This window comes from Talpa occidentalis, unplaced genomic scaffold (genome assembly GCF_014898055.3).
Source record: "Talpa occidentalis isolate TD23 unplaced genomic scaffold, MPIMG_talOcc4v2.1 talOcc4.14, whole genome shotgun sequence".
Classification (NCBI taxonomy): domain Eukaryota; kingdom Metazoa; phylum Chordata; class Mammalia; order Eulipotyphla; family Talpidae; genus Talpa; species Talpa occidentalis.
The window spans coordinates 4,669,771-4,696,656 of NW_023601433.1; the positions used below are offsets into that span (position 1 = coordinate 4,669,771).

The 26,886-nt window shown below is 43.9% G+C and overlaps 1 protein-coding gene across 1 annotated transcript in view; it reads right to left on the reverse strand.

Annotated features, from left to right (window-relative positions):
• AGBL1 (AGBL carboxypeptidase 1) overlaps nt 1-26,886 on the reverse strand; it is a 602,442-nt gene that overhangs the window by 550,023 nt on the left and 25,533 nt on the right. The window contains exon 6 of the mRNA XM_054695456.1: nt 1,693-1,730. Coding sequence (XP_054551431.1) covers nt 1,693-1,730 — 38 coding nt within the window. The remainder of the gene's footprint in view (nt 1-1,692; nt 1,731-26,886) is intronic.

The following is a 26,886-nucleotide window of genomic DNA, read 5'->3' on the forward strand; positions in this document are numbered from 1 at the left end:
AGTCACCAGGTCTTAACAGTGTGTGGAGAGAATCCAGAGCATCCAGAAAATGCCACAACACTCATCCCTCCCCCACTGCACCCCAGCCTAAAGGGAGTAGCACCACGCGCACCCAAACAGGCTCCACCTCAACACCTTACAGACAGACCCAGCAGGGGTCACTGTTCTGTCCTCCTCCTTGACACACCTGGACATTTAGACACAGTCCCCTTTCCTGCAAAGCTCAGATGTGACCTCAGAGCCCTACCCACACCGGGAGCTGGCCCTTGTCACAGAGCCTATCTGGCTTCCTTGTTCTAAGATTCTCTAGGTCTCTAGGTGTGTGGTATGTGCATGTGCACATGCATGTGTGTGCATGTGTATGATATATGCAGGTGTGTACAGTTGTGTGGTGTGTGCATATGTGTGGTGTGTGTGCAGGTGTATGGTGCAAGCAGGTGTGTGCAGGTGTGTAGTATGTGCAGGTGTGTGGTATGTGCATATGTGTACAGGTGTATGGTATATGCAGGTGTATGGTGTTTGCAGGTATATGCAGGTGTGTGGTGTGTGCAGGTGTATGGTATATGCAGGTGTGTGCACTTGCATGGTGTGTGCAGGTATATGGTGTGTGCAGGTATATGGTGTGTGCAGGTGTGTGCAGGTATGTGTGCATACGTGTGTGAGGATAGAAAGGTATCCCATGAACGTCAAGGCCTCACCTGCAGGCTGAGGGTGCTGGGGTAGAGGAGAAAGCTGCACGCCACCCAGGCTCCTCAGCCCCTTTCCAATCCGACAGTCCAAGAACTTGTATCTTGCACCAAGTTCCACCAAACCAAAGGAACCCAGCTTCCCCTCCTTGCCTTCCGTCACCCAGGGGAGGCGCATCATGTGGCCCTTTCTTGGTACTTCAGTCGACAGAGATGGATGGTTGGGGGAAAAGGGTGTTTTCATTTTTATTTATTTATTTTTACGTTTTATTAAAGTTCACCTATTACCCACCAGCCTCGGGCTCCCTATCGAGAAACAAATATCACAATTGCAGCAGCTGACTTCCAAGGTGCCAAATTAAAATAGATGAAGAGGTAAGGAGGGGAAAAATAAAGCCATTAAGCCAAGGCTGCTTCGCTCCCCGGCACAGGATGCCTCCTGGTCCACCACACACACGAAACTGACTCCCAACGCAATTAGACCAGGGCTACGAGGCAGGAGGAAACAATCCCCAAATTATTCAGACCCTCAGAGCTGTGCTTTTTTGCAATTTCTCAAGTAGCAGATAAAAGAGCCAGCTTGTTAATATAAATTAACTATCAACGCATGCACTGCCAAAGTGACCCCCAGCACCCCGCCCGCCCGTCTGCAGCCAGGGCAGACACAGACGCCAAGCCTCAGCAGCCCACGGCCCCCACTCTGGCGTCTAGGCTTCCCCACAGGACATCCCACTGGGGCCTGGGGCGGCTGCCGCAGCCCTTGTCCTAAGGTCCTGCGGGCCCTGTCAGAAGGAGCTGGAGGCGCCAGGTCTGCTAAGGCCACGCTCCGCTGCAGGGGTCGTCTCCCTGCGCCCACCTGGCACCCAGTGGACTCTGAAGCCCTGGGCTCCGGCCAAATCCTCCCCCACCCCACAGACAGGAGGGTTCTCTTGCTTCCCGGTTGAAAAGGAGCCCCCAGAAGCGTAGCTTTCACTCAGCTCAGAAGGGAAGGAAAAGAGGTGCTTACTGGGTCTCAGCAATGCCGCCAGAGCTTCCGTGGCAGTCCTGGGGGAGAGAGAAAAGTGGAGGCGTCAGCATGCAGGCCTTTCCATGGCCTCCGTGGCCCAGGGCGGGGCTCCAAGCTGCCACCACCGCCCCGTTGTGAGCACATAGTGGGCCTTCCCCTCGCTGCTGGCCATTCAAGAGGCACCAGTGCAGGAACCAGCCCAGGTAGGGTGAGATGTCAGCCTTCCGGCTCCCCCCCACCTGCACCTCCTTCCCTGCACTCTTGCTGGTTTTCCTGTTGCTCCTCCAGACCAGAGTGCTTGTCAGTCTCTTAATTTCTACCTGGAGACATGGGGGCTCGGGATGCCGGGCCAGGTGGGGAGGGCACACGGAGGCTGAGTGAGCACAGAGGGGCTGCACAGACTCCTTGAAGCACTCAGCCCCCTGGAGACACCCTGAAAAAATTTCATTTCACAAGCTGGCAAGTGAGGCTGATTCCTTAGGGTGGAAAATGGTTATGTCGTGATTTTTTTCCCAAATTCACTGTTTTCTTCCATGGAGGAGTTTCATAACCTTTGCAATGACAGGCGGCTTCTAAGAATAAAAATGCCTTTGGCCCATGTCTTAATGACCCTTCAATCGTTCCAGAGCCCGGGAAGCTCACCCGAAGTCTCCCCCACTGGACAGAGGAAAAAGTCAAGGCATTGAGGACATGAGCTGAGATGCTGCGAGACAGAGTTTTGTTTCCTTGTTTTTTGAAGATGGGGAGCACTGCACTGTGAAGCTGTCCACAGCCTCTGCAATGTGGGTTTGATCGGAAATCCCACATGGCACAGCAGACCTCTCCTGTCTCTCCCGCTGCTCCCTCCAGCAGTGTTTTTCAGTCAGTCTGCCTGTTCTGCTCCCCACTCTGTCTCTGGTGAATCCTCTCACCCTCCTGCGCATCTGGCCTGTACCCCGGTTCTTGCATAAATAAAAATCTTTTAAAATAAATAAAACCACAGATCTTCGTCCACTTATGATGGGGCTATGTCCTGATAAATCCATTGTAAGTTGAAAATATCGTAAATCAAAAATGCATTTTATCCAACTCATGCAGCAAACCCCCGAGCATAGCCCTGCCCACCACAAAGAGCTCAGAACACTCAGTTAGGCGAAATCAGCAAACACAAATCCCATAGTACAACAGAGTACGCTGAACATCTCGCGTAACCTCCTGCAGGCTGCACTGAAAGCAAAGAGCAGGGTGGCTCTGCGGCTGCACAGAGGACGTCCCCTCACACCATCGTAACATCAAAGATCTAAGTGGATCCACGATCAAGGGGTCCCCAGTGACACCCTTCAGACCTGTCACACAGTGGCCTGGTCCCGCCTCGCTCTGAGGACTAGGGGAGCAGGACAAAGAGACAGGGTCAACCTTCCAATATTATGAGATGGGAGCAGAGCTGGGACCCCAAGCCCAGGAATCTCACTTCCCACTTAGTCTTCCGCAATCTGCCCTGCCCTGCCTGGTGGTGAGAGCCACGTCCCCTGTGATGCACGAGCTCACAGTGGCAGCGGCCAGCAGTGGCAGCATCAACCACCAAAATAGAACAGAAACGAGGCACTGGAGACAGCATTGCTTCCTTGATCTCCAAGGGCTCCTGCAAAAGCAGTGGCTTGAGACCCCCAGGCCCCCAGACACACACACTGCTGGGATAACCCGCAGTTCAGGAGACCAGCAAACCCCAAGGCAGCCATAAAGAAGGTGAGACTAGTTTTCATTGGTGGGCACCTTCACTTCCCAACCGGTCTCCTCTGATCAGCTTTCAGCTCCTGCAGTCCCACTCCTTGGTGTGGCACAGCTTGGCAACACGACAGAAGAAGCACCTCAGCAGTGCTGCTAGGATCCAGCCGGGCTGGGAAATCTAAGAGCCGCGGCTTAGGATCTGGCCCTGGCTGGGAAAAATGAACACCAGATCTGCGGGAAAGGCAGCGTGGCCGGGTTGATTTCATCACAGGAGGTTACAGGAGAAGCAGGAAACCACTGGGCATGACAGAATGACACTCCCCGCCAAGGGCCCGCCGAACCCCCACCACAGGTCTGCGAGGGCAAACCTGCACCTCCGTCCCCACGGCACTTTGTTTTGCGGCGCTCATGCATGAGGTGACGATCCATGTGCTAATAGTTCCAGGAAGGACAGGCAGGCAGCAGGCCGAGCAGTTAGGAGGAAGAAGAGAGGGAGTCTAGGCTTAGAGCCTTGCGACGCAAAGCCTGTGTCTCCCGCCGGCAGCTGCTCATCTCCTGGGGCCGAATGGAAATGCAGAATCTCGGGCCTCACCCCCAACCTGCTGAGTCACAACCTCCATTCCAACAGATAATCCGCACGCAGGTCAGCGTTGGGGAATAGCCGAGTGCCCACACAGCCCAGTTATTCCTGGATGTGGAGACAAAGATTCAAGGTGACTGCCAGATCCCAGCCCTCTAGAAAATGGCTGGTGCCTGAGAGCACAACAGCCATGTTACTCAGGGGACACATGTGAAGTGAGCGATTCGTGCAAGAGGTGAGGGTGGTTCCTGAGTCACAAGGAAAGATTTGCTTCTTTGTGGACCACAGCTGAGTCGTGAGTCGTGCAGCCAGGGGAACACTTGGGACCGTGATGGTCAGACAGCTTCAGGCCCTACCACGCATTCTAGAACACTGCAATTCAGTCCCACAGATAAGAAACCACTTGATTTGTTTATTTTTTGTTTTTTCTTTCGATCAAGGGAGTATGATGGCAAGGATGGAAAAGCGAGAGGAAGGTTGTGAGCAAGGAATTAACGAGATTTGATGCAGGCAGGTTACCAAGGGCAAAGGAAGGCTCAGTGGTGACCTGGAGTCTTCAACCAGAACAAATGGGAGGACAAAAAGCCCCTTAATGGACTAAGGAGGGAGCCTGAGGTGTTCAGAGATGATGACATTGATTAGGCAGAGCAGGAGGTGACAGGGACAAGCACACGGAACTACACTCAGCACTGAGGATGTGGCGGGAAACACAGATGGAGAATTCTAGAGCGCACCCAGAGCTGGGGGTCTACACCCCTGTGGAAGCGAGGAGAAGGACTCAGGGAAAATATGAAGGAGCAGGGGGAGACCCAGGGGCATCAGTTTTGATGTGGAAAGTCCCTAGACATTGCAAGCACACAGCTTTTCAAACCGCAGGTGGAGATCTGATAGTAGATTATAAAATCGTGACTTTACCTCATCGACAAGGGGAGTATCTATACCAAGGATGTAAATAAGACAAAGCATCGTAGGATATAACATAATCACATAGAAGCACGCTCGCATTTCTGCCATACGTGATTGGTTAGAAACATGTCCCAGCTGGCACCCCCACTCAAGAGGAGGGGATAGAACAAAAGCATAAACCCGGTGGGAGCCCCTGAAAGCTCGCAGCTCTTCGCAGTCTTTAGCATTCAGGTACCAGGATCCCAATATTACCCTAACCTACATGTGATCCTCCCTCATCTTCGTCTTCCTGGGAAATGGAACTACCATTTTTCCAGAGACTGAGCAAGCCTCCTTCTCACCCAATTGCCCTCACAGTGTAGATCTCACCCAACAAGAGCAGTTTTAGTCGTCCATTCCTTTTCATCTGTGTGGTTTTCACCCTAGCCAAGCACAAGGGGGCTGGCACTTCTCTGATAAATGTAATTTCTAGAGTTATTGGTCCTTGGTTGAATATTACATTTTAATTTCCTGTGTAATAAATCATATGAACTGCATAATCATTTTCAATATATTAGAAATTACAGTTAAGCATAAAGAAAGAGAATAAATTAAAACCACCCAAATATCTCTCACCTAACTACTGCGGTACCCCCAGAAAGACTCCATCCATAGCCACTTCAGGATCCCTTCAAATCGTTCCCCAGTAATGAAAGAAATGGTCTCAAGAAGAACCTCTGATTAGGATACCCTCACATTGCTACCACTTCACCTACTCTTGTTCTTGGATAAAACCCCAAATCATGGTGATGGATGCCTTAATAGGTCTGACCACTGCCACCCTCTCCCTCCTGCACGTGTTCCCATCACGTGTCTTTGGGCTGTGCTGACATACAGCCTGCCGTGCTCTGGGCCCTCCCTTCTGCCTTCCCCTGCAGCTCACACAGCTCATCCTCACATCCACTCCCGTGCCCCTGAGTCCTCCCTCAGGTGTGGTTCACTCTTATTTTTTCCCTTTCCACATGGCACAATTCAGTATGTAATGATTAACTCATCATGTGATCATTTGATCGATGTCTGTGTCCTCTTCCGTCTGTAAGCTCCAGAAAGCACTTCATTTTGCATTATTCTACCCCCTCCATTTAATGGAATTTGAATATACAGCACCATCAAGTATTTGCTGAATTGTTTCCAGAAGTCTGGCTCTGGTTTAAAAGCACTTACCTGTTATTCATTCATTCAGAAATACTTATCAGCCACCGACTACGTGCTGGGATAAAATCATAAAGATTCTGTACTCCAAAGGGTTAGAATTGGGGTAAAGGAGACAGTTAATTGACAGTAATTTCTAAAATATATTAATATTCTAAAATGTGATAAATGCTAAAAAAAATGAAAGAAATAGAACACAGTAAAGAGATTAGATGTATGAGGGTAGGATGCAAGTTTTATTTATTTATTTTTAATTTTATTTTTATATTCCCCATACAATTGCACCCCCCTTATTTTGTCCCCAATCCCTCCTTTCCCTGCTCCCCCCATAGTGTGTCTCTGGTTCATAGTTGTTTGTTGATTTTGATTTTTTCTTTCTTATAGTTATTCTTTTTCCTGGTCCCTTTTTTAGGCTTTCTAGATTCCTGTTATGGGTGAGACCATCCGGTATTTTTCTTTTTCTTTCTGGCTTATTTCGCCGAGCGTGATAGGATACAAGTTTTAAAAGGCTGATGGGAGTAGGCCTCATGGGTAAGGCAACATTTGAACAAAAACATGGAGAACAGAAGGAAGTTGCCGTAGAACACCAGGAGGAGGTAGGTGTGGGCACCTAAGATGACCACTGGCTTGATCTGAACAAGGAAGAGCATGTTGGATGAGATGCTGGGGCCCAAAGGACAAGAGGAGAGGAGTAGAAGCCAGGTGAGAAGTGACAGGATGATGTGCATATGGGGTCTGGTTGATGCCAGAAGGGCTTTGGCTTCACTCCAATTGAAGAATTCACTACAGGATGCTGAGTAAAGATCTAACATGTTTTAAAAAGGTTTCTCAGACTACTCTATTATTTAAGAAGAAAAAGAAAGGAGACAAGAGTAGAAACCAGTATGTTTCTACATGGAGTAAACCAGACAGCAATACACAGAGAAGATTATTACCATGGTCAAGAAGGATTTATTTCCAGAATGCAGGGTTGGTTTAACATCTGAAGATCTATCGACATCATAATCTACCCTCAGAATAGAAAAGAGGGTAAAATTATATCACTGTCTCAATAGAAACACAAAAAATGTTTAATAAAATCCATCATACTTTCATGATAAAACATTAACACAATAGAAATAGAAGGGAGGACCTCCCCCGGTGGCGCAGGCAGTTGAGCACAGCGCTATGAAGCTGTCCGCAGCCTCTGCAGCCATGGTTCAATCCCAGCCAGCCGGACGAGAATCCCACATGGCGCGCAGACCTCTCCTGTCTCGCCCACTTCTCCCCTCAGCAGTGTATTTTGTCAGTCTGCCTGTTCTGTTCCCCGCTCTGGCTCTGGTGAATTCTCTCGCCCTCCCACACATCTGGCCTATACTCCGGTTCTTGTATAAATAAATAAATAAATCTTTAAAAAAAAAGAAAGAAAGAAAGAAATAGAAGGGAGTTCCCTCCACTGGATAAAAGCCCATAGCTAATGTGTAACTCAATGGAGAAAGACGACACGCTTGCCTCCTGAGATCAGGACCAAGACCAGGGGCTCCAGCTCACACCTCTGCTCACAGTGCACTAGCGGGCCTAGCCCTGCCTGCACCCAGGAACGAATGAATAAGGGAGTGAGTGACTGAACAAACAAATGCATGCCCTGGGAAAAGGGAACTTTTCTCAATAATAGAAAGTCTTAAAGAACCCACAAAGAAACTCTCAGAACTAATAACCAAGTTCTGCAATAGACCAGGATGAAAGATCAATATACTATATGGTAGCAACCAACAGTTCAAAAATAAGAGTTTAAAAAGCAATCTCATTTACAGCAGCAGCAACAGGAATACAACTCCTGGTGACAAATTTAACAAAAGAAATTCTGGAAACCAGAACATATTATTGAAAAATGTTAAAGAAGATCACGGTAAATAGAAATTACTGAAAGATCAGCTCCCCGCTGGCTGCTGCCACAGTCCCAGAACTGCCACTGGAGAACAACTCTGGGCCTCTCCACCCTGCCCTTCAGAGTGACCTACTCCTAGATCTACAGGGATCTACAGCCAGAGTGATCTTCTCAGGAAGAATGTGAATATGACCTGGTTTCTTGACAGATATAGCGAGAAGTAACATTAGCTCAATCATTTCTCAAGACAACCCCCATTCCGTAGTGGAGCTGGACTTCAGATCTCAAGTGTCAAACTCCCACACGTGGGCACTTAGCCCCCACCCAGCACCGCAAGGGACTTGGGCCCATGGATCCTTCAGGGAGTTTTCAGAAGGGAGGCGATGCCTTAGAACTGAACCCCAGAGCCTCGCTAACATTGGCAGTAGGATGCAGGGGTGTAATGCTGACATAGAAAATGGAAAGAGAGAAGGAGTTAGCTAAATAACAGGTGGCTAAAGCAGGAGGACCTTTTCACAAGGCATTGAACATGTTGCCTGCAGAGCACAGTGCCCAGAACACCATCTGGTGCAGACCCAGCTTGAGAGAAGAGCAGGGTGTATAGTCACAGAGAAACACACACACAGACAGTCACACACGGTCACATGGAACACACACACAGCCACGCACAGTCACAAGAAACACACACAGACAACCACACACATAGTCAGTCACACAGTCACACAGCAACACACACATAGCCACACATGGTCACACGGAAAAACACAGACGCTTACACACATGCACTCACGACAAGGATACCAAGGAAAGCCAATGGCACGTGGGTCTCACTAATCACCATTTTCAAGGGAGAGAAAGAAGAAACAGAAGCGGCCACAACTCCCGTGGGGTAGGAGAGAAGAAAAACTGCAAACAGGTGGCCAAAGGTAGGGCAAGATCTGTGCCACCTGGACGGCTCCCTTTTCCTCGGGGGAGAAAAAATGAAAAGAAGAAAACACACCCTCCTCTGGACTGTCAAAGACGCCCTGCGGGGCCTCCCTGGTGGCGCAGCGGTTGAGCACTGGGCTGTGAAGCTGTCCACAGCCTCTGCAGCACCGGTTCGATCCCAGCCACCAGTGAGGGTCCCACACGGCACGCAGACCTCTCCTGCCGCCCGCTGCTCCCCTCAGCAGTGTATCTCTTCAGTCTGCCTGTTCTGCTCCCGCTCTGGCTCTGGTGAATTCTCTCACCCTCCCGTGCTTCTGACTGCACCCAGTGCTTGTATAAATAAATAAATAAATCTTAAAAAAAAAAAAAAAGACGCCCTGCGGTGCCACCACCAGAGACAGGGCAGCCACCCCCCTGGCTGCCTGGCACATGCAGCAGCAGGGCCTTGCAGGGGCGGGGGTCGCCGGGCAGGGAGCCCCCAGTGCACCACCAGGGAGCACACTGCCGGGCTGGTCAGAAGCAGCAGTCCACACAGGGGGAGTGGTTCTGAAGAACTTCCAAGCCCACGGGCAACAGTGTCAGGGCCAAGAACCCAGACAAAAACTCCTGAGCCCCTGAGACCAGGGCGGGGAAGATTAGGCCTCAAGGACGGGGCAGAGTGGGCTCCAGTCAGCGCTTGTAAACAGGAGCTCTCCCTCCACGGAGGGGCGTGGCTCTCAAGTCAGCACTTAAGGCGAAAATTACCCTTGAGCCTCCTTCAATTATTCATGAAGTACAATGTACATGAATGCATGACTGTAATTTACACTGTAGTGTGTGTATAGAAATGTATAATGAGCACAGTATCTAATTATGCAGATATATGCAAAATAAGTGTTACAGAATGTTTGCCGTATTACTGTAGTGGAAGAGTTGCCAGATCCCACATTGACTGGAATTCCTAGAAGCTGAATGTGTCTGTGGTACCATCCACTCTCCAGAGAAGCACCAAAGGAACGCCGTGATGGCCATGGCGGCGGCTACCGCAGGGCAGGCCCTCCCAGAGGCCTGCTGGTTACACCAAGGAACGAAAATGTGTCTGATTTTGCTCCAGCAAAATGGCAGAGCAAAGACAAGCCATTATCTGGCCTGTTAGGTTGAGGGATAACCGGGCCCTAGCTTCGGCACCAAGGCTTAGAGTAACCACCCTCTCTGCAACACCAGCCTGCACCCTCAAGAGGTTGTCATGCACAAAAAGATACATATCAGGTGATTCTCCCACACTGATGAGCTATCTGGAATAGGCAAATCTGTGGCGACACAGTTTAGGGATTGAGGGGAACAAGGGGGAATTAACACTCCATAGCTAGAGTTTTGTTTGGAGTAATAAAAATCTATTTGGAAGTAGATGGTGCTGATGGTAGAACACCACTGACAGGTAATCAATGCCTCTGAGTTGCGCACTTTAAAACGGCACACTTGTTGTTATGTGTGATTTACTAGAACAAAAACTGTCACAGGATCTGATGATGAACCATCTCTTAAAAAAAAAAAAAGCCTCCCTTTCAGGAAAGGGGCAGAGTGTGGCAAAGGGCTCCCTCCTTTGGCAGACATGAGAATAGCACCCAAAAAGCTGACAGCCAATCAACTGCTGAGTCAGTCCCCATCAGAGCCCCCAGGGGCTTGTTAAAACTGGGGTCCTGGGCCCCAGGCCTAGACCTTTCTGTTGCAGGGGGTCTCGGGTGGGGCATTAGGAACTGCCCTCCTCTGAACTTCTTGTGCTGCTGTTCTGTAAATCACTGACCCAGGCAGCAATGTCAGCAGAGCTGGCTGAGGGACTCGGTCAGCAAGAGGGAGGGGAGGCCTCCTGAGCCACTTTTTCTTTCTGGCCAAAAGCTCAAGACCGTTGGTGATGCCCCCAGCGGTGCCTTATGGCTGGGCCCCCAAGTAGAGATTTCATAAACATCCCTCTCTCTTCCCACAATGACCACCATCACCAAAAAGGGACCCATGAGATTTTAGGGCTCTTTCAAAACCAGAATCTAAGGCTCCACAGCAGAGGCAGCTGGTCATGTGCGTTCCCCTCACAGCTCACCGTGACCGGCTGCTCATTTCTTGACCCACCGAGTTTACGCCCATGATTCCCGGGATCCTTGGAGAGCTAGCTCTTCTAGAAATCAGGCCTTCATTAAAACTCCAGTGATGGGGAGACAAGAAAAAATGTCAACCCCATGTCTTTAAACGATTCATGACCAATAAAATCCTGCACGGCCATAATATCCCAGAGGATTCCAGACACAAAATGCTACTTGATATGCCCCTCAACACAGTCTTTTCTCCACAGGTATTTGAGCAACCAGTTCTCTAGATCATCCTCTAGAAAGATTTTCTTCCCTTTACCTTTTTCAATCCAGCAACCTCCTACCCACCCCTTAAACATCCAGATCAAATCCCAGCTCCCCACCAGCTGAGCTCCAACCTCCATAAAGTTCTTCCTCTGAGTTCTCATCATGCCTTCAACTTCCCTCTTATCACATCATCACTGTTACATGGAAATGATCTATTGCTCTCTCTCCTTCCACATTCTTCTAGAAGCACTTTGAGGGTAGAAACCACAATTTAGTTTTTAAAGTCTGACCACTTGCTACTGTACCTGCTACAGGGTGACTTTTCAATATACACGGAGGGTAAATACACAGTGACTAGGTTGCAACAACAGTCTTCAGAACCCCAATATCCCACACACCTTAGCTATCTTAACTCATGCCCCCTCCGGAAACCACATAATGTGAGTGTCCCAAAGAAGAATACCAAGAATGAGACAGAAGGCGAGGAGGAAGGGCAGGGAGTAAGGAAGGTGCTGCGTGGGGAGGCAATGCTCCCCACAGATCGCGGGGCCCAGTGAGTGCAGGGACAGAGCCTGAGGATCGCTCCGGGTTAAAGAACAGGCTTGTAGTAAAGTTGCCAGAGCCCTGGTGTAGACCAGCAGGTTCTCTCAGAGACCTTGGCAAGCTCCCTGGACACCAACCCACCATTTCTCTCTCCCTTCGATCTTCATCCAGGAGGCGCCATGAAATGGGTGTGGATACCACAGGGGTGGAGAGGAACACTGGTTGGCATCACCCAAGCCCTGGACAGAGCATGGGCAGCATGTCTGTCAAAGGATCCATCAAACTACTGAGGCAGTAACATTAGCGACAGCATCATCACTGTGCTGGAAGATTCCTAAAACACATGTCTGTTTAAGCAGCATCTACAGATGTGGTCAAGCATCTCAATCATGGGCTGCAGGGGATTCACATCCTGATTAAAAAACTAGAATGATGATGACGGTCACATGACATCTGTAATCAACACCTTACTGAAGGTTGCCTTCCTGGATAGCAGAAGACAAGACTCTTCCTCAGATGAGTGGATCAAGAAGACGTGCCCCCCCCCCATACACACTGGAATATTACTCAGCAATCAAAAAAAAATAAGCTCATCCATTTGGGCAATGTAGATAGAGGCTAAAGGGATACTGTTAAGTGAAATTACTCAGATGGAGAAAGAGAAATACCAGATGCTGTCACTAATATGTGGAATATAAACTAACCAAACTATCAGATAAAGACAAGCTTAGAAACTAACCATTGATAGCTGATGACCAAGGAGGGGGGAGGGGCAAGAACAAAGAGGAAAGGAAGGAAGCAGAATGGTCTGGTGGTGGAATATGGGTGAGTGAGTGGTGGGTACTCAATGGAGGTAATACCTGATCAGGGCAGCCCAATATTACCCCAATTAAAAATAAATTCACTAATTAAAAAAAAAGAAACTCTTCTCTACTTACAGGTGCAAAAATGGAGAAGAGAGATTTGGAAAATGTCCTACATAGACTTCCCCAGGACCTTTCCTGGGTCCTGTTGACCCACAGACAGATCTATAGTAGTTCTAAGAGATCTGCTGTCTGGAATATTCCTGTGTATTATTAAAATTATGCTAACCAAGTAGAGTGTGATGACAACAATATCACTGCATTTTATCACATGTAAGTGCTCACACATGCTGTGCAATTGAATATATACTTTAATATGCATAGCTCATTAGTACAATTATATGTATTTTACCATTATTACATGCCATGCTCTTCTAATGTGTGGAACTGTTTGGATGGGAGTTTGAGTAAGAAAATTTAAAGAATTCCAATTTAAAGAATCCAAGAGTCTGTGAAGCAATGTCATTATGGAAGCTAGTGAAAATATTAGTGTCTGTTACTTTAGAAAAACAATATAATAGGGCCTCCCCTGGTGGTACAGTGGTTGAGCGCTAGGCTGTGAAGCTGCCTGCAGCCTCTGCAGTGCCAGTTCGATCCCCGGCTGCCGGCGAGGGTCCCACATGGCGCGCAGTCCTCTCCTGCCACCCGCGGCTCCCCTCAGCAGTGTATTTCGTCAGTCTGCCTGCTCTGCTCCCTGCTCTGGCTCTGGTGAATTCTCTCACCCTCCCACACTTCTGACTGTACCCATTGCATGTATAAATAAATAAATAAATCTTAAAAAAAAAAAAAAGAAAAGAAAAACAATATAATGGAACTTAAAACTTCTATAAGATAAACACCTTTAAACAATGAAGCATGGGGAGGGTCTTGGCTTCCAGGGTCTGAAATCTGGGTAACTCTTAAATCATCCTTATCTTGAAAGGTGACATAAATGAGGTGTTAAAGATTCAGCTGACTTGGGAAATACATTTTTAATATTTTTTTTAAATCAAGAGATAAAGTTCATTAAAAAAATTAAGTCTCTGATTCATCATTATAATGACATGTGTTCTTTGTCTTTTCTTCTACGTAAATGTGCTCTCATCCAAAATAAATCCAAGTCAAAATGAGGTTTCAGAATGAAGAAATGAAAAATTAAATTGTTTGACAAACCTTCCAAATGCTGCATCTGGATCTTCAAACAACTGTGTCAACACACTGAGCGATGTGCACAACATTAACAGGATCCACGTGGGGACTGGGCTTACAGAATAATCTTCCTGTTGGAAATCAATCCAATCCCCAAGTGAAGGTCATCTTTTGTCTATGATAAACACAACAATATTTTGGCTTTTGCAAACAGGGCAGTTGTGTAAACCCCCAGGCACATTAGAAGTCACCAGGCTTAGCCCACTGATAGGATTAAATGGTTTTAAAGATTAAATGACTTCACGAGGGTGGGTTCCTACTTTTGCAGTACATTTGTTGATAAACTGAAGTAAATTCAAATAACATAAACTACGAGAAATCATTTTCCTTATAAACATCAGGCAAATTTTTTAAATCTTTCTAGGGAGGCCAGAAGCGTCTATGTTGACAATATCCTGACTGCAAATTCGTTTGTCAGATTTGCTCTATTCAAGCCTTGTCACTTGGAGGGGAGCTCATCAAACAGGGAGGAGCCAGCAACTGAGTAACGTCAACATTTCCGTGACGGTCACCCACGGAAGAGCTAAGTGTTTGGCCTGCTAAAGAATGGGAAGTTGGTATTTTTGATGCACAGGGTCCAGCACCTGGACATTACCTAATGCCCTTTGTCATTGTGTCCTCTGGGCACCATCAGTCAACTACCTCTGCCACTGTCAAAATGTCCTGAGAGCCTCCAGGTAATAGTTAAACCTCCTTTTAGGACAACAAACAGAGAGAACTTGAAGTTCTAGATCAGCAAGACCCAAAGTGTGTGGAGCCAAATGCAAAGCCCAGGTGAGGGTGACAGCCACTTCCTACCACATTCTCTGGTACATCCACCCAATGTACTCAAGCAACACTTCTGTAACGTGAGACCAGGCTTTCATTCTGTTGAGTGAAAATACACAACTTGGCTAACAATAAGTAGAATGTCAATGTGACTGAATGTTCTAAAATGTTAGTTTTTATTGAAAGCAAACAAACCAGCATGTGTGTCCATGTGCAATGACACACTGTGTAGACACACAAACCTCTCTACACGGTTGGCATGCACAGAAAGTACCAACACACAGCAAACTGTTTCTAGCAGCAATGTGCAGGGATGGGCATGGCATAAAAGAGGAATATTTCTTAACTTTTTCTAGAAATGTTTGAATTATTTTACTATCTTATTACCTTGATATGTGTGCATCAGTTGGCTTGAGCTTCCATAACCAAATGCCGTAGCCTGGGTGTTTTAAACAACTGATACTTATTTTCTCACCATTCTGGAGGCTGGAAGTTCCAGACCAAGGTCCAGTAGGGCTAGTTTCTGGGGAGAGCTGACCCGCTTGCCATGTCCTCATGTGACTTCTCCTGAGTACTTGTATCTTTGTATCTTCTCTCTCTCTCTCTCTCTCTCTCTCTCTCTCTCTCTCTCTCTCTCTCTCTCTCCTGCTTCGCTTATGGCTAACAGTCTTCTCAGACTACAGCTCTATCCTATGAACTCATTCAGCCTTAAGTACTTCCTGAAGACCCTATCACCAGATACAGTCAGTCACATGAGGGCTGGGGCCTCAACATATGAATCTTGGGAGGGACACAACTCAGTCCATCCTTAGCAGGCTCATCCATCCTCCTTGATGATTAGTTTAGGAATAAGGCTAGAACCCAATTCCAGCCAAATTAGGTGAAAAACAGCCTGTTAGGGAAGTCTAGAATAAGTCTCCTCTCTCCTAAGACAAAGTCCTGGGAAGAAATGGTCCCTCCAACTCTTTTTAGATCACCATCATAGATTCGAGACCATGCCTGCTGCAGTCATCCTGCAGTCTTCGTAGAAAGTCAACAATGAGTATGGCAGAGGCAGAGAAAGAAAAAACTGGGTCCTTGAGGCTGTCGCTGAGCCACAGATGGTTGTATCTAAAATTTGCGTCATGCAAAATAAAATCTCTTGTTACTCTAAACATGATAAGACAGAGTGTGCTATGTGTAGCCAAAGACATCATAAGTGATACAATTTCTGAGAAATATTTAGCAGTGATCTTTTGAAAGACCTTTAAAGATTACTCTCAGAAACTGACAACACACCGTGGTGTTTTAAAGACTCTGAGAAATTCTTTGGCTGAAAAAAAATCTAGTTGTATTTGAACTAGAGCTTCCTACGTTTCTTTGATAATGGGATCCTTTCATTTTCTCATCAATAAGTTCTATCATCCTGCACAAAAGAAGAGAGTTCTTGAAATGCACTCCAAGGATATAGTTGAAATAGGGTTAGCAATGTAGGAGAAGACTGAGCCTGAACTGAAGAAAAATGAAGCAAAAATGGAAAAAAAAATCCTTTGGGGAAGGAAAGACTTGAGGAACTTATAAAATCTAGGCTCTCCGATATCATCTTTTTTTCCTACGGTGCCCTGTGGTTTAATTACATCACAAATACCTTTTCCCTAAAGTGTTCAAAAATTTTACCATGTGGATATTGACTGGTAGGGGGACACTGGATTCCCCCACTCAGTTTGCAGCCAAATTTCTTTAATCTGAAGGATAAAGGATCCCAGCAAGAAAGATGATCTTCAGAACGTTAAGAGGCTTCCCACCCAATACATTGTATTTTATTAATTTCCTAAGCATCATCATGGTGGGAGATTATGTTGACAACCTTTCATCTGACAAAACTGATGACATAATGTTAAATAGATATTAAGGGCAAATAAAAACTACCCAAGTCTATGAAAAATAGACAATCCAGCAGGAACTCACGCTCAGAGTAGTCACAGAGCATGCACACTTGTACACACGTGTGCCTCATGTGCTCCAGGAGAATCTCAAGTGAATTCAACCCATCAGAACTGCAACATGTCCTACCCACCGCCCTGTGCTGAGGTGCCCTTCAACTACCACTTATCATTACTGTGAGTTGGCAAGTATCTGTGGGATGCCATGAATAACATGTGTCTTTCTCTATTAACTTACAAAACCCATCAGGACAGAATCCATCTCTCTATCGACTCACCATGTGATTCCTAATGCCTACACTGCACCCAGTCTGTAATAAGCACTCAATAAACGTGTGATAAAAAAATGAATCCATCATGAATGAGACATTTAAAAACCCTGTAGATCAACGGAAGAAGTGAATCACTCATGCTCAGTGACTATCATAAAGAATAAATTTACGCTCATCATAAAGTAATGTCTACCACTGAAAGAGAACTTGTCAAAGATAGTATATTTATATCAGATTCCGCAGAAAGACCTAAATGATAAATTATCCAAATATATATCTTTCCGTATATGTCTGTTGCCTAAGCTTTCTCCTTTTGTGCCTGTTTTGACAGGGCTGGGACTGTGATTACTTCCCACCATGTCAATCTCCAGTCTTGCTGCTCCTGCTGGAATGGAGAGCTGCCTGGTCCATGCCCGAGGACTGGCACATCTTTCCCTCCCACTAACTCCCCAACGTGGGGTCAGGAATTCATTCCATAATTCCCCTTGTCTCTAGGGTTATCATCGAGGTTATCCTAGGTTAATTAGTTGTACAACTGGCTGGTGCTTCAGGAAGTTGGGTCTTCTGGTGTGCAGGGACTCAGACACAAGAGAGCATCGATTTCCAGAAAGGTCTACACTAACAACCACCATCACAAAGATCCAAAAGTACATGAAACTGAACAATCTTCTCTTTCAGATACAAAAAAAAAAGCTAGAATCTGGCAGGACAAATGGGGAGCAGAAGGAAAAATGTGGGAGAAAGATCCCAAGATTAGAGCCAAGTGGACACTGCACCCATTAGTACGTAGCGCCCTTTCATATTTTGCAAAGGCTGAAGCACAGACCCAGACAGTTGACAAATGAGGGGGCTCGTGGAGAACACTGAGGAAGATGATTAAGGGAGTGGAATAATTGATATATGAGGAGAGAGGTTTTGGAAAATCTAATTATGAAGCGACCCAGCCAAACGATGAGTTTGCTGAGAAAGTGCAGATGTACTTCTGGTTTTCAGTTAGAATCAAACCCCAAAAGCAGGTTAGGAACAAAATGAGTTATTCCAAAGGATGTGAGTAGGAGTGAAAAGATGAAATAAAAAATGGAATAGTCAGGAGCCAGTGTCAGGGCGCAATTCCTCACAGGACAGCGTGCTGCTTTGTGTGGATTTTCCCCGCGCCCATGGTCTCATCTGCAGATAGAGGATTGGAAGGTTCGGAGGCTGATGCCTGTTCCTTCCCTTTCTGTCCTTCCTTGGCCTGACCGGCTAGCCAGGAGGGCCTTGTCACTTCTAGTGAGTGTGATTGTTAGCGCAAACAGCTTTTGTGCTTATGTCAGGGGTATGGTTAGAATAAACATAGAGGATATTCCAAAATTAATAGGTCTAAACAAACTCCACAATCTGGCTAAAGGCTTGACAGGCTGCTTCTGGCCCAGGATTACACCCCGGCTTCTCCACCACGCGAGGAACACACTCCCTTGTTCTGATGGCCAGGGGCTTCTCCACGTAGTCAAGGTTTCCAACACCCTGAACCTCAGGCAACGCGTGACCCTGCCTATGTCCATGTGCAAGTATGAGCACCGCAGGTTTGCCATTAAGCAAAAACCACCTAGAATGGCGATGTGGTCCCAGGGACCCATGAGATCGGGATTCGAAAAAGTCAGGAGGAGCCTTCAGCTTGCCAGCCTTCGAGTCTGGAAGTAGTTGAATGACTCTGGCGTGTGCTTCTGAACTCCAATGAAATGAGTTTATCACCTAAGAGATCACAACCTCCCCTGACAAGCCCATACTCTTCACCTCCATTTCTGTGCTTGCATTCTACCAAGTCCATTCATTTCATCACTCGTCTGTTCTGGAAAAGGAAGACTTGTGGGGGGTGAGGTGGGGGAAGCTGAACAATAATAAGGGACACGTTTGCCTTCCTCTCAGTGACACCTCTAGATGAAGTCAGGGAAAGTACTGTCATCTGGGGAAAGGTTCCCAAAAGTTCCTGACACACCATCACTGTGGCAGCTCTGATCAAATGTACCAATAAATCAAGGAGATATTTTTGGTTCAAAATACTAATTTGGTTTGTTAGAAAACATTAAAATAAAAGATAAACTCATGTCATTTGTGACCACATGGGTGGAGCTTGAAGGGATAATGCTAAGTGAAATAAGTCAGGAGAAAGATAAATACCAGATGGTGTGACTAATCTGAGGGATATGAAGCAATGAAATCAACAGTCAGATAAAGACAACCTTGAAAACTAACCCTCGATAGCTGATGACAGAACTAAGCGCCAAGGTGGGAGGAGTAAGAGCAAAGAGGAAGGAGGCACAGTGGCTGGCCTATGGCCTACGTGGGGGAGCTTGTGGTGAGTGCACTATGGTGGGGACACCTGGTGGGGGTATCCCACTGGGACCTCAATTAAACATTAGTAAATAAAGATAAAATAAAATATGAGCGCTGACTAAAAAAAGAAATCATGAACAAAATAAGTGTAAAATAAAATCTATTTTTTGTACTTTTTCAAGCCAGCATCGAATGGATGGATGAACCAATAGATTATTAAGCAATAAGACAGACATAGATATTCTAGTGATGATTCTATGCACACCATTGTATAATCTACAGCTGTATTTTCATCTAATGTGTTTTCAGTGTTTTCTTAAAATACTATTTTTAATGACTATAATATTTGATGTTATTTACATACCAGTACCCACTTCATCGCTCTTCTATGGTTCCATTTTTAAGTTATTTTTAAGCTACTCTTTTAGTATTAGAAAAAATGTTGTCTCAAATATCAATGTATAGAGAGCTCATCACTTATTTAAGAATTCCAAATGTGTAATACTTAGTTAGGTCAAAGGAATTAAACGCTTTTATATTGAGGCATATCTGGCATACAACATTTTATAAGGTCTAAAGTGTACAAAACAATAATTATTTGAAACACATGACTGCAATATAATCTATGCATTATACATATAATTATAATATATATAATAGCATACTATTATATAAGCATAACATATTACAATCATATATTATCATATGCATGTAATATATTATAGGATATACTTTATTGTAATCATATATAGTATGTATTATATAACTTACTGCAATGATGCATATTATATATGATCCATAGATAAATAGATAGAGAAGGTATGAATATAGATAGATCTTTTTTGACAGACTGAATTTATTTCCTTTAGATATATACCCAGAAGTTGAACGGCTAGTAATAGTTCTACTTTTAATTTGTTGAGAACACTCTATACTATTTTTCAAAATAGCCATATCAGTTTACACTCCCACCAAGAGTGTACAAGAGGTTCCTTTTCTCCACATCCTCAATATCGCTTATCTTTTGTCTTTTTTATAATAATCTAACAGATGTGAGATGGTATCTCATTGTGGTTTTATTTGCATTTCCAATGATTAATGATGTTGTTGGCCATTTATGCTCAACTGATCTTCGACGAGCATGCCAAGAACACACAATGGAAAAAGGAAAGTCTCTTCGGGAAAATTCGATATCCACACACAGAAGAATGGAACTGGACCCTCATCTCACACCATGTACAAAAGTCAGCTGAATGTGGATGAAACATTTAAACACAAGATGTAAAACTAAAACTACTAAGAAAAAACCTTGATGTTGGTCTTGGCATGTGCTTTTGGTCAGGACCCCAAAAACAAAGACAACAAAAGCAAAAATAAACCAGTGGGACTACATCAAACTAAAAGGCTTCTACACAGCAAAATAGACCATGAACAGAGGGAAAAGGTAACCAGGGAAATGGCAGAAAACATACACAAACCATGTGTCTGATAAGGGGTTCGTATCCAAAATATACACGGCACTCTTGTAACTCAAGAGTGAAAAGAAACAAATAATCTGATTAAAATGTGGGCAAAGCTGGGCCTCCCCCGCTGGCACAGGTGGTTGAGTGCAGTGCTGTGAAGCTGCCCGCAGCCTCTGCAGCGCTGCTTTGATCCCGACCGTCCGGTGAGGGTTCCACATGACACAGCAGACCTCTCCTGTCTCACCTGCTACTCCCCTCAGCAGTGTATTTCATCAGTCTGACTGTTCTGTTCCCCGCTCTGTCTCTGGTGAATACTCTCACCCCCCACATCTCTGGCCTGTACCCCGGTTCTTGCATAAATAAATACATAAATCTTAAAATAAAATAAAATGTGGGCAAAGGATCTAAACAGACATTTCTCAAAAGCAGATGTTGAAATGGCCACCAAGCACTTCCTCTATGTTCTGTGGTTGCGGCTGCTATTCCTGCTGTAGCAGCATCACAAAGTCCTTAAACCACCTGCTTCTCTATCTTCATTTTCAGGTTCCTGGTGTTGCTTTGTTTTCAAATGTCTCTTGCGCTGTCACACCACTGGTTCTGAATCTCTGTGGCAACAATTGAGTTTATTCACATTTGTTGTGATATAGTGGGACTTGTGTTATCTTACTTTATTTTTCACTTACAGGGCATTATTTCTCCATGATTCTTTTTAATTTTCTCTCCTGCCTTTGATTTGATTGATTAACATTTCTTTGCCTCGTTTTTTTCACCACTGGTTTAACAGTTAATCAATCTTTCTATCTCTCTAGTATTTATTCTGAATTTTAAATAGATATAATTAGATCATAACAAAGCATTCAGTGAGAATTTTACTTCCAGAAACACTTTTTCTGTTGAATTTGCTTTTCTGCACACACTCTTGCTCCATAAAAGCAAATTCTTCAAATATTTTTTGTTGCTTATTCTTGTATTTACCACCAATCTTATAACCAATATGCTGATACTGATACTGACTTATCAAATTTAGACAACACCTACACACTTGCTGTTTTGATACCTGGCTCTTGATTGGCCAAATCGAGAAAACCCAAAAGGCACAGATAATCTCTTTGTCTTGCCTCCCGGATTCTAGGGGATGAAAGTTTAGATGCCTTGCCAGGCTCCCTTGAAGCTGGACCTGATCATATCTCATTACTGGCCAATGAGCTATGAACAGACATCCCCGGGACATTTTATTCCTTCTTAAATAAAAAGATAAACTCTCACTAGTAGAAAACACTTTGTCCAGTGCCTTTCATGCACCTTCCTGCCTCTCATGTGGAAGCCATACCCGAAGACACAGGGGTCAGAGACTAGCCATGGGTGGAGCAGAAAGACTGAGTCTGGTTCTTGATGGCACTAGGCTGTCGTTCTACCAGCGCCAGCGTGCCTGACCCCAGATTTCTGAGGCCATGAAGGCCCAGCTTGATAACATTCTGTTCTGATTTGCTTTCTCCTTTAGGAAAACCTTCTTAGTTAAAAACCCCAATCTCTAACCTTCTTATCTATTACTGTCACTCTAATTGCATTAATCTCTTTTATTTTTTTTTCTATATTCAGAGTTATCATGACAAGCCTTTGCTCTAAGTCATCAATTCACTTCTCTGCTGTGGCCATCCTTTTTTTGTTCTGTTTATTTCATTTAAAAGCAGAATTTATGCCCTTAATTTTTTTTTCTTCCTCAGTAATCTTCGCTTTAGGCTCATGCTGTTGTTTTGGTAAACCATCTTTGAACTTGGATTCATTGATTCCCATTCTCTTTAAATTCTTCCATACTGCACAAAGCAGTTGTAGGGAATTTTCATTCACTTCTTGGGTATTTTTTACTGACATAATTGATGTCTAATGTATTAATTTCAGGTGTGCAACACAATCATTCTGTATTTGTTGTAAAACAATCACCCTGTGTAGTTAACATCCATCACAACAGTTCATCTTTTTTTCTTGTGGGGAGAACTTTTAAGTTCTTCTCTCAGCAGTTTTCAAATAAGCAACATAGAATTGTTAATTACAGTCACCCATGTTGTAGTTACATCCCATGACTTATTTATTTTGTAGCTGGAAGTTTGTGCACCATTTTGTCAACCCCCCACAAGGCTGGTGACCACCAATCTGTTCTCTATGAGTTCAGATTTTGAGGGCTTTGGGGAATTTTTTGTTTGTTTGTTTTCATTTTAGGTTCTACATATAAATGAGACCATATAGGATTTGTCTTTCTCTGACTTACTTAAACAAAACATAAGACCTAAGTGACAATTAGTAGTAATTAATAGTAGGCTACACAAATAATAGATATGAGAAAAGTATAATTTTTATTGTATTTATTCTTGCCCTCTGATAGAGTAATATATTTAAATCTTTAAAACTCTCTACTGGCTATTACAGAGAAGCTATACACACATTTTGCTATGTTAATATGTATCCTTAAGATACATGAATGTGATGCTTTTTTAAAAAGAACATAAATACAAGGGAACTAATTAAACAAGTATTGCCTGTATTTGCTTATGAAAATAACAAAACATGTTCCTTTGCACCCCATAAATCAGCAGGATAGTTTTAATCTTCCCAAATGCCTCTCAAACTAATAGTTTCTGAGCTGACTGAATCTTCAGGGTAGACTTCTTTTCCTTCCTATAGTAGTGAAACTGAAAACAGTCAAATATAAAATTGATATTGTCTCGCAGTTTTGTTCTTACCAAGTCCACATCACACTGTTTTTGGTGTTGATGATGTCTAGCTAAATATCCTCTCCACAAAAGAATCTGAGCATGGATACTTAAGATTTTATTTATTGGCAACATCAGGCTTTTGGACTTGTAGAAATTAGTTTTCATCTCTATTAAAAAAAAAAAGTCCAGGGCCTCCCTGGTGACGCAGCAGTTGAGCGCTGGGCTGCGAAGCTGCCTGCAGCCTCTGCAGCTCTGGTTAGATCCCCGGCCGCCAGTGAGTGTCCCACATGGCACGCAGACCTCTCCTGCCATGCCCGCTGCTCCCTGCAACAGTGGACTTCGTCAGTCTGCCTGTTCTGCTCCCCGCTCTGGCTCTGGTGAATTTTTTCACCCTCCCGCGCTTCTGACTGTACCCAGTGCTTGTATAAATAAATAAATAAATAAATCTTTAAAAACAAAGTCCATTTACATCTGAACTACAGGCGTGTTATGGCAAACCAGTTGTATATCCATTGGGTCCTTTGCATCTGTTTTATTCAATTGATTTCCCATGTTTTAAATGTGCATGACTTTGAAATACTCCAGAGTTAAACTTCTCCAGGAAAAATGCTCTTAAAGCACTGAAGTAATATGAGCTTGTGAAATCAAAGTTGGGTCCCAAATAAGCAAAAACTTTAGTAAAGAATTTGAGAAAGTTCTGTGTAATTTGGTCCTTGCTACTGGCATTTTTACAAATGCTGAAGTAGACTTCTTTCTAGAAAAATGAATCATTTTTTTCATGTGTTTGTCACAACTTAAAACAATTCAGCTGAAATCAGTCCATACCTTTCTAGGCTCTTTAAATTCTCTTGAACAATCACCAGTTTTGGAGAAAGAGCATACAGATATCTATTTTCAAGTCATTCATTGCCCTATGTTCATCCACAGGGTATTTCCAAGTTAGAGAAAGGAATTCTCCTTGACTCACACTTGAAAATATCTTTCAGCAGGCCAACGTATTAAAAATCCCTTTTATGGCCAATAACAGTATATGAAGATACGCCATCCTGTAGGTTGTTACCTCCTTCCATTTCTATAAAGTCAAAACTTTTATTCATTGCCTCTGTATGTTTTGAGAAAACTTCAAAGTGACAAAACTTTCCTTTTGAATAACACAGATAAGCAAGATGTGCAGGATATTCAGCAGGTAAGATCTTTTCATTTACTTTGCTAAGAAGTTTTCTAGAATGGATAGAATTTGTCAAAATTTTTATGAGCATATCTGTCAAATATGCGGCACATGGGGAAGGTCTAGCTTGCTCTAGACAAGAATACCAACAATCTTTTGCTTTATGTTTTCTGAACTTTCATTAGAATTCTTACAAAAATCAAGAAACTCATTTTTTCAAACAAAAGTGCCTAAACGCTAGGGAGATCTATTTTTTGATTGCTATTATTCCTCAACATTATAGAAAGCATGATCATTAATAAGAACTAACAGAATCAGCTCTACAGGTCGAAGGGCTAACAGATAATTTACCAAATTTCCCCTTTTGTCCAACCAAAGAATACTTTAATTGCAACCTCTGAATCAGGAAATTAATTTTACTGAGTCTCACAAAACAGTCAAGGAAACAATATAAGTGTATACTCATGCAGGTTATGCTTAAGCCAGTTCAGAGGTCCCTGTTTTTAACTAAGCACTGGTGTCTTGGGGGAGATGAAAACCCTTTAAATGGACTTAGAAGTACTTGCCTGTCTCACTGCAGACCTGTAATATTCAGCTGCCTGTGCTCTTTTATACCCCTTCTCCAGCATGCACAATCTCAAATTCTTTCTGTATATTGTGTAGTACATTTGGTTGGGATTATTTACCTCCCTAATCCGGTTAGATGGGCTCTTCCATCCATCATTAAAATTTCACTGTTAGTTTTCTTTCTCAGTAATAATCTGGGTCATGCTGGCATTGGTACTGTGATCATTCTCATTTTGTGATCTGAACTCTTAGAAAACCTGGTTACATTATTCTTGAGGTTAAAATTAAACTAACAAAGACCTGTTGTTAATGATCAAAATCACAATGCCCTTAAATTCCGAGCATGGCACCACAATGAAGAGTCCACTCTGGTGAACCCCAAAGTAGAGTTGCCAGAGGTGGTCAGAGGAAGCAATGTGACCGCCCGTCCATGCCACAGCCACTTCACATTAACAACAATATCACTTTCAGGCCTTATTTTGGGAGCTCCCACATGAGTTTCATACTTTCCCCCCAACTTTCCACATCGATCGCCAGAAACCAAAGCTTCCGCATCTCTCAGAGGGCTTTCCGAGGACACACAATTTTTAATGCAAAACCTGAGGTGGTCGCTGTCAACCTAGGATGGTTGATCACTCTTTCTTTGGAGACTTATTAAAAATATGGCAACAGAGTTTATTTCACATGGGTAAGAGCATATATTAATCATACAGGAAGAATCTTTGAGCTTTCAATCACTCCTTTGATAGAAGATGGGACATAACAGAAATTATCAACTCCAGTTCACTTTCTCTACTCCACCTACTTCTCCCAATAGTCATTTATAATGTCTCCCCAATAGGGAAAGAAAAATATTAGTCAAAAATGGATGAGTTTGGGTTACAAAGTTATTATTCTGCAAGGCTATAGGAAATTTCCTTCAGGTCTTGTCAGAGAATCTTGCAGGTTTTGCTTTCCCTACCAAACATCTACTACTACTTTTTGTGGAAACAGTGAGCTGATTTTATATCAGAATAAAAGTAAGGTGGGTATATCATTGAAAACTGGATGCACATTTAAAATGGCTGGCAAGACCAACAACAAGACCAATAACCCAATTTTAAAAGGGATAAAGAGTTTGAATAGACGTTTCTCCAAAGAAGATATAGGAATAGGCAACACTATTCCTACATTATTCCTAAATATATTCCTATATAATGATGTTCAGTGTCATTAGTCGTTAGGGGAATGTAGATCCAAATCACAGACAAACCACTTCCACACACTGAGAGGGCTATAAATAGTAATTTTTTAAAGTAGAAATAAAAAGCAAGGATGTGGAGAAATAACACATTGTTAATGGGAATATAAAGTGATGCAACTGTGTGGAAATAGTTTAATGGTTTCTTAATAAGTCAAACACATAATTACTTTATAATCCAGCAATTCCACTCCTAGCTATATACCTGAAAGAACTCAAACAAACACACATACACATGTGTTCATAGCAGCAGTGTTCAAAATAACCAAAAGGTAAAAACAACCCAAATGTCCACCAACTGATTAATAGATACACAAAATTTGGTGTCCCCATACCATGCTTTAGAATATTATTCAGTCATGAAAAGGAAAGAAGTACTGATACATGCTACAATAGGAAAGACCCTTGAAAGCATTATGCCAAGTGAAAGAAGTCAAACACAAAAGATCACATACTTATGATTCCAAGTATATGAACTATCCAGAACGGGTAAATTCATAGATACAGAAAGCAGACCAGTGATGACCAGAGGTTGGGGCAGGAACAAAATGGAAAGTAATGAGAATGAGGTTTCTTTCTGGGGTGATGAAATATTTCAGAACAAGAGAGAGATGTTAGTTACACAATAGTGTGTAACAGCACTTGTTCTGATAAATGGTAAACTTTACCAA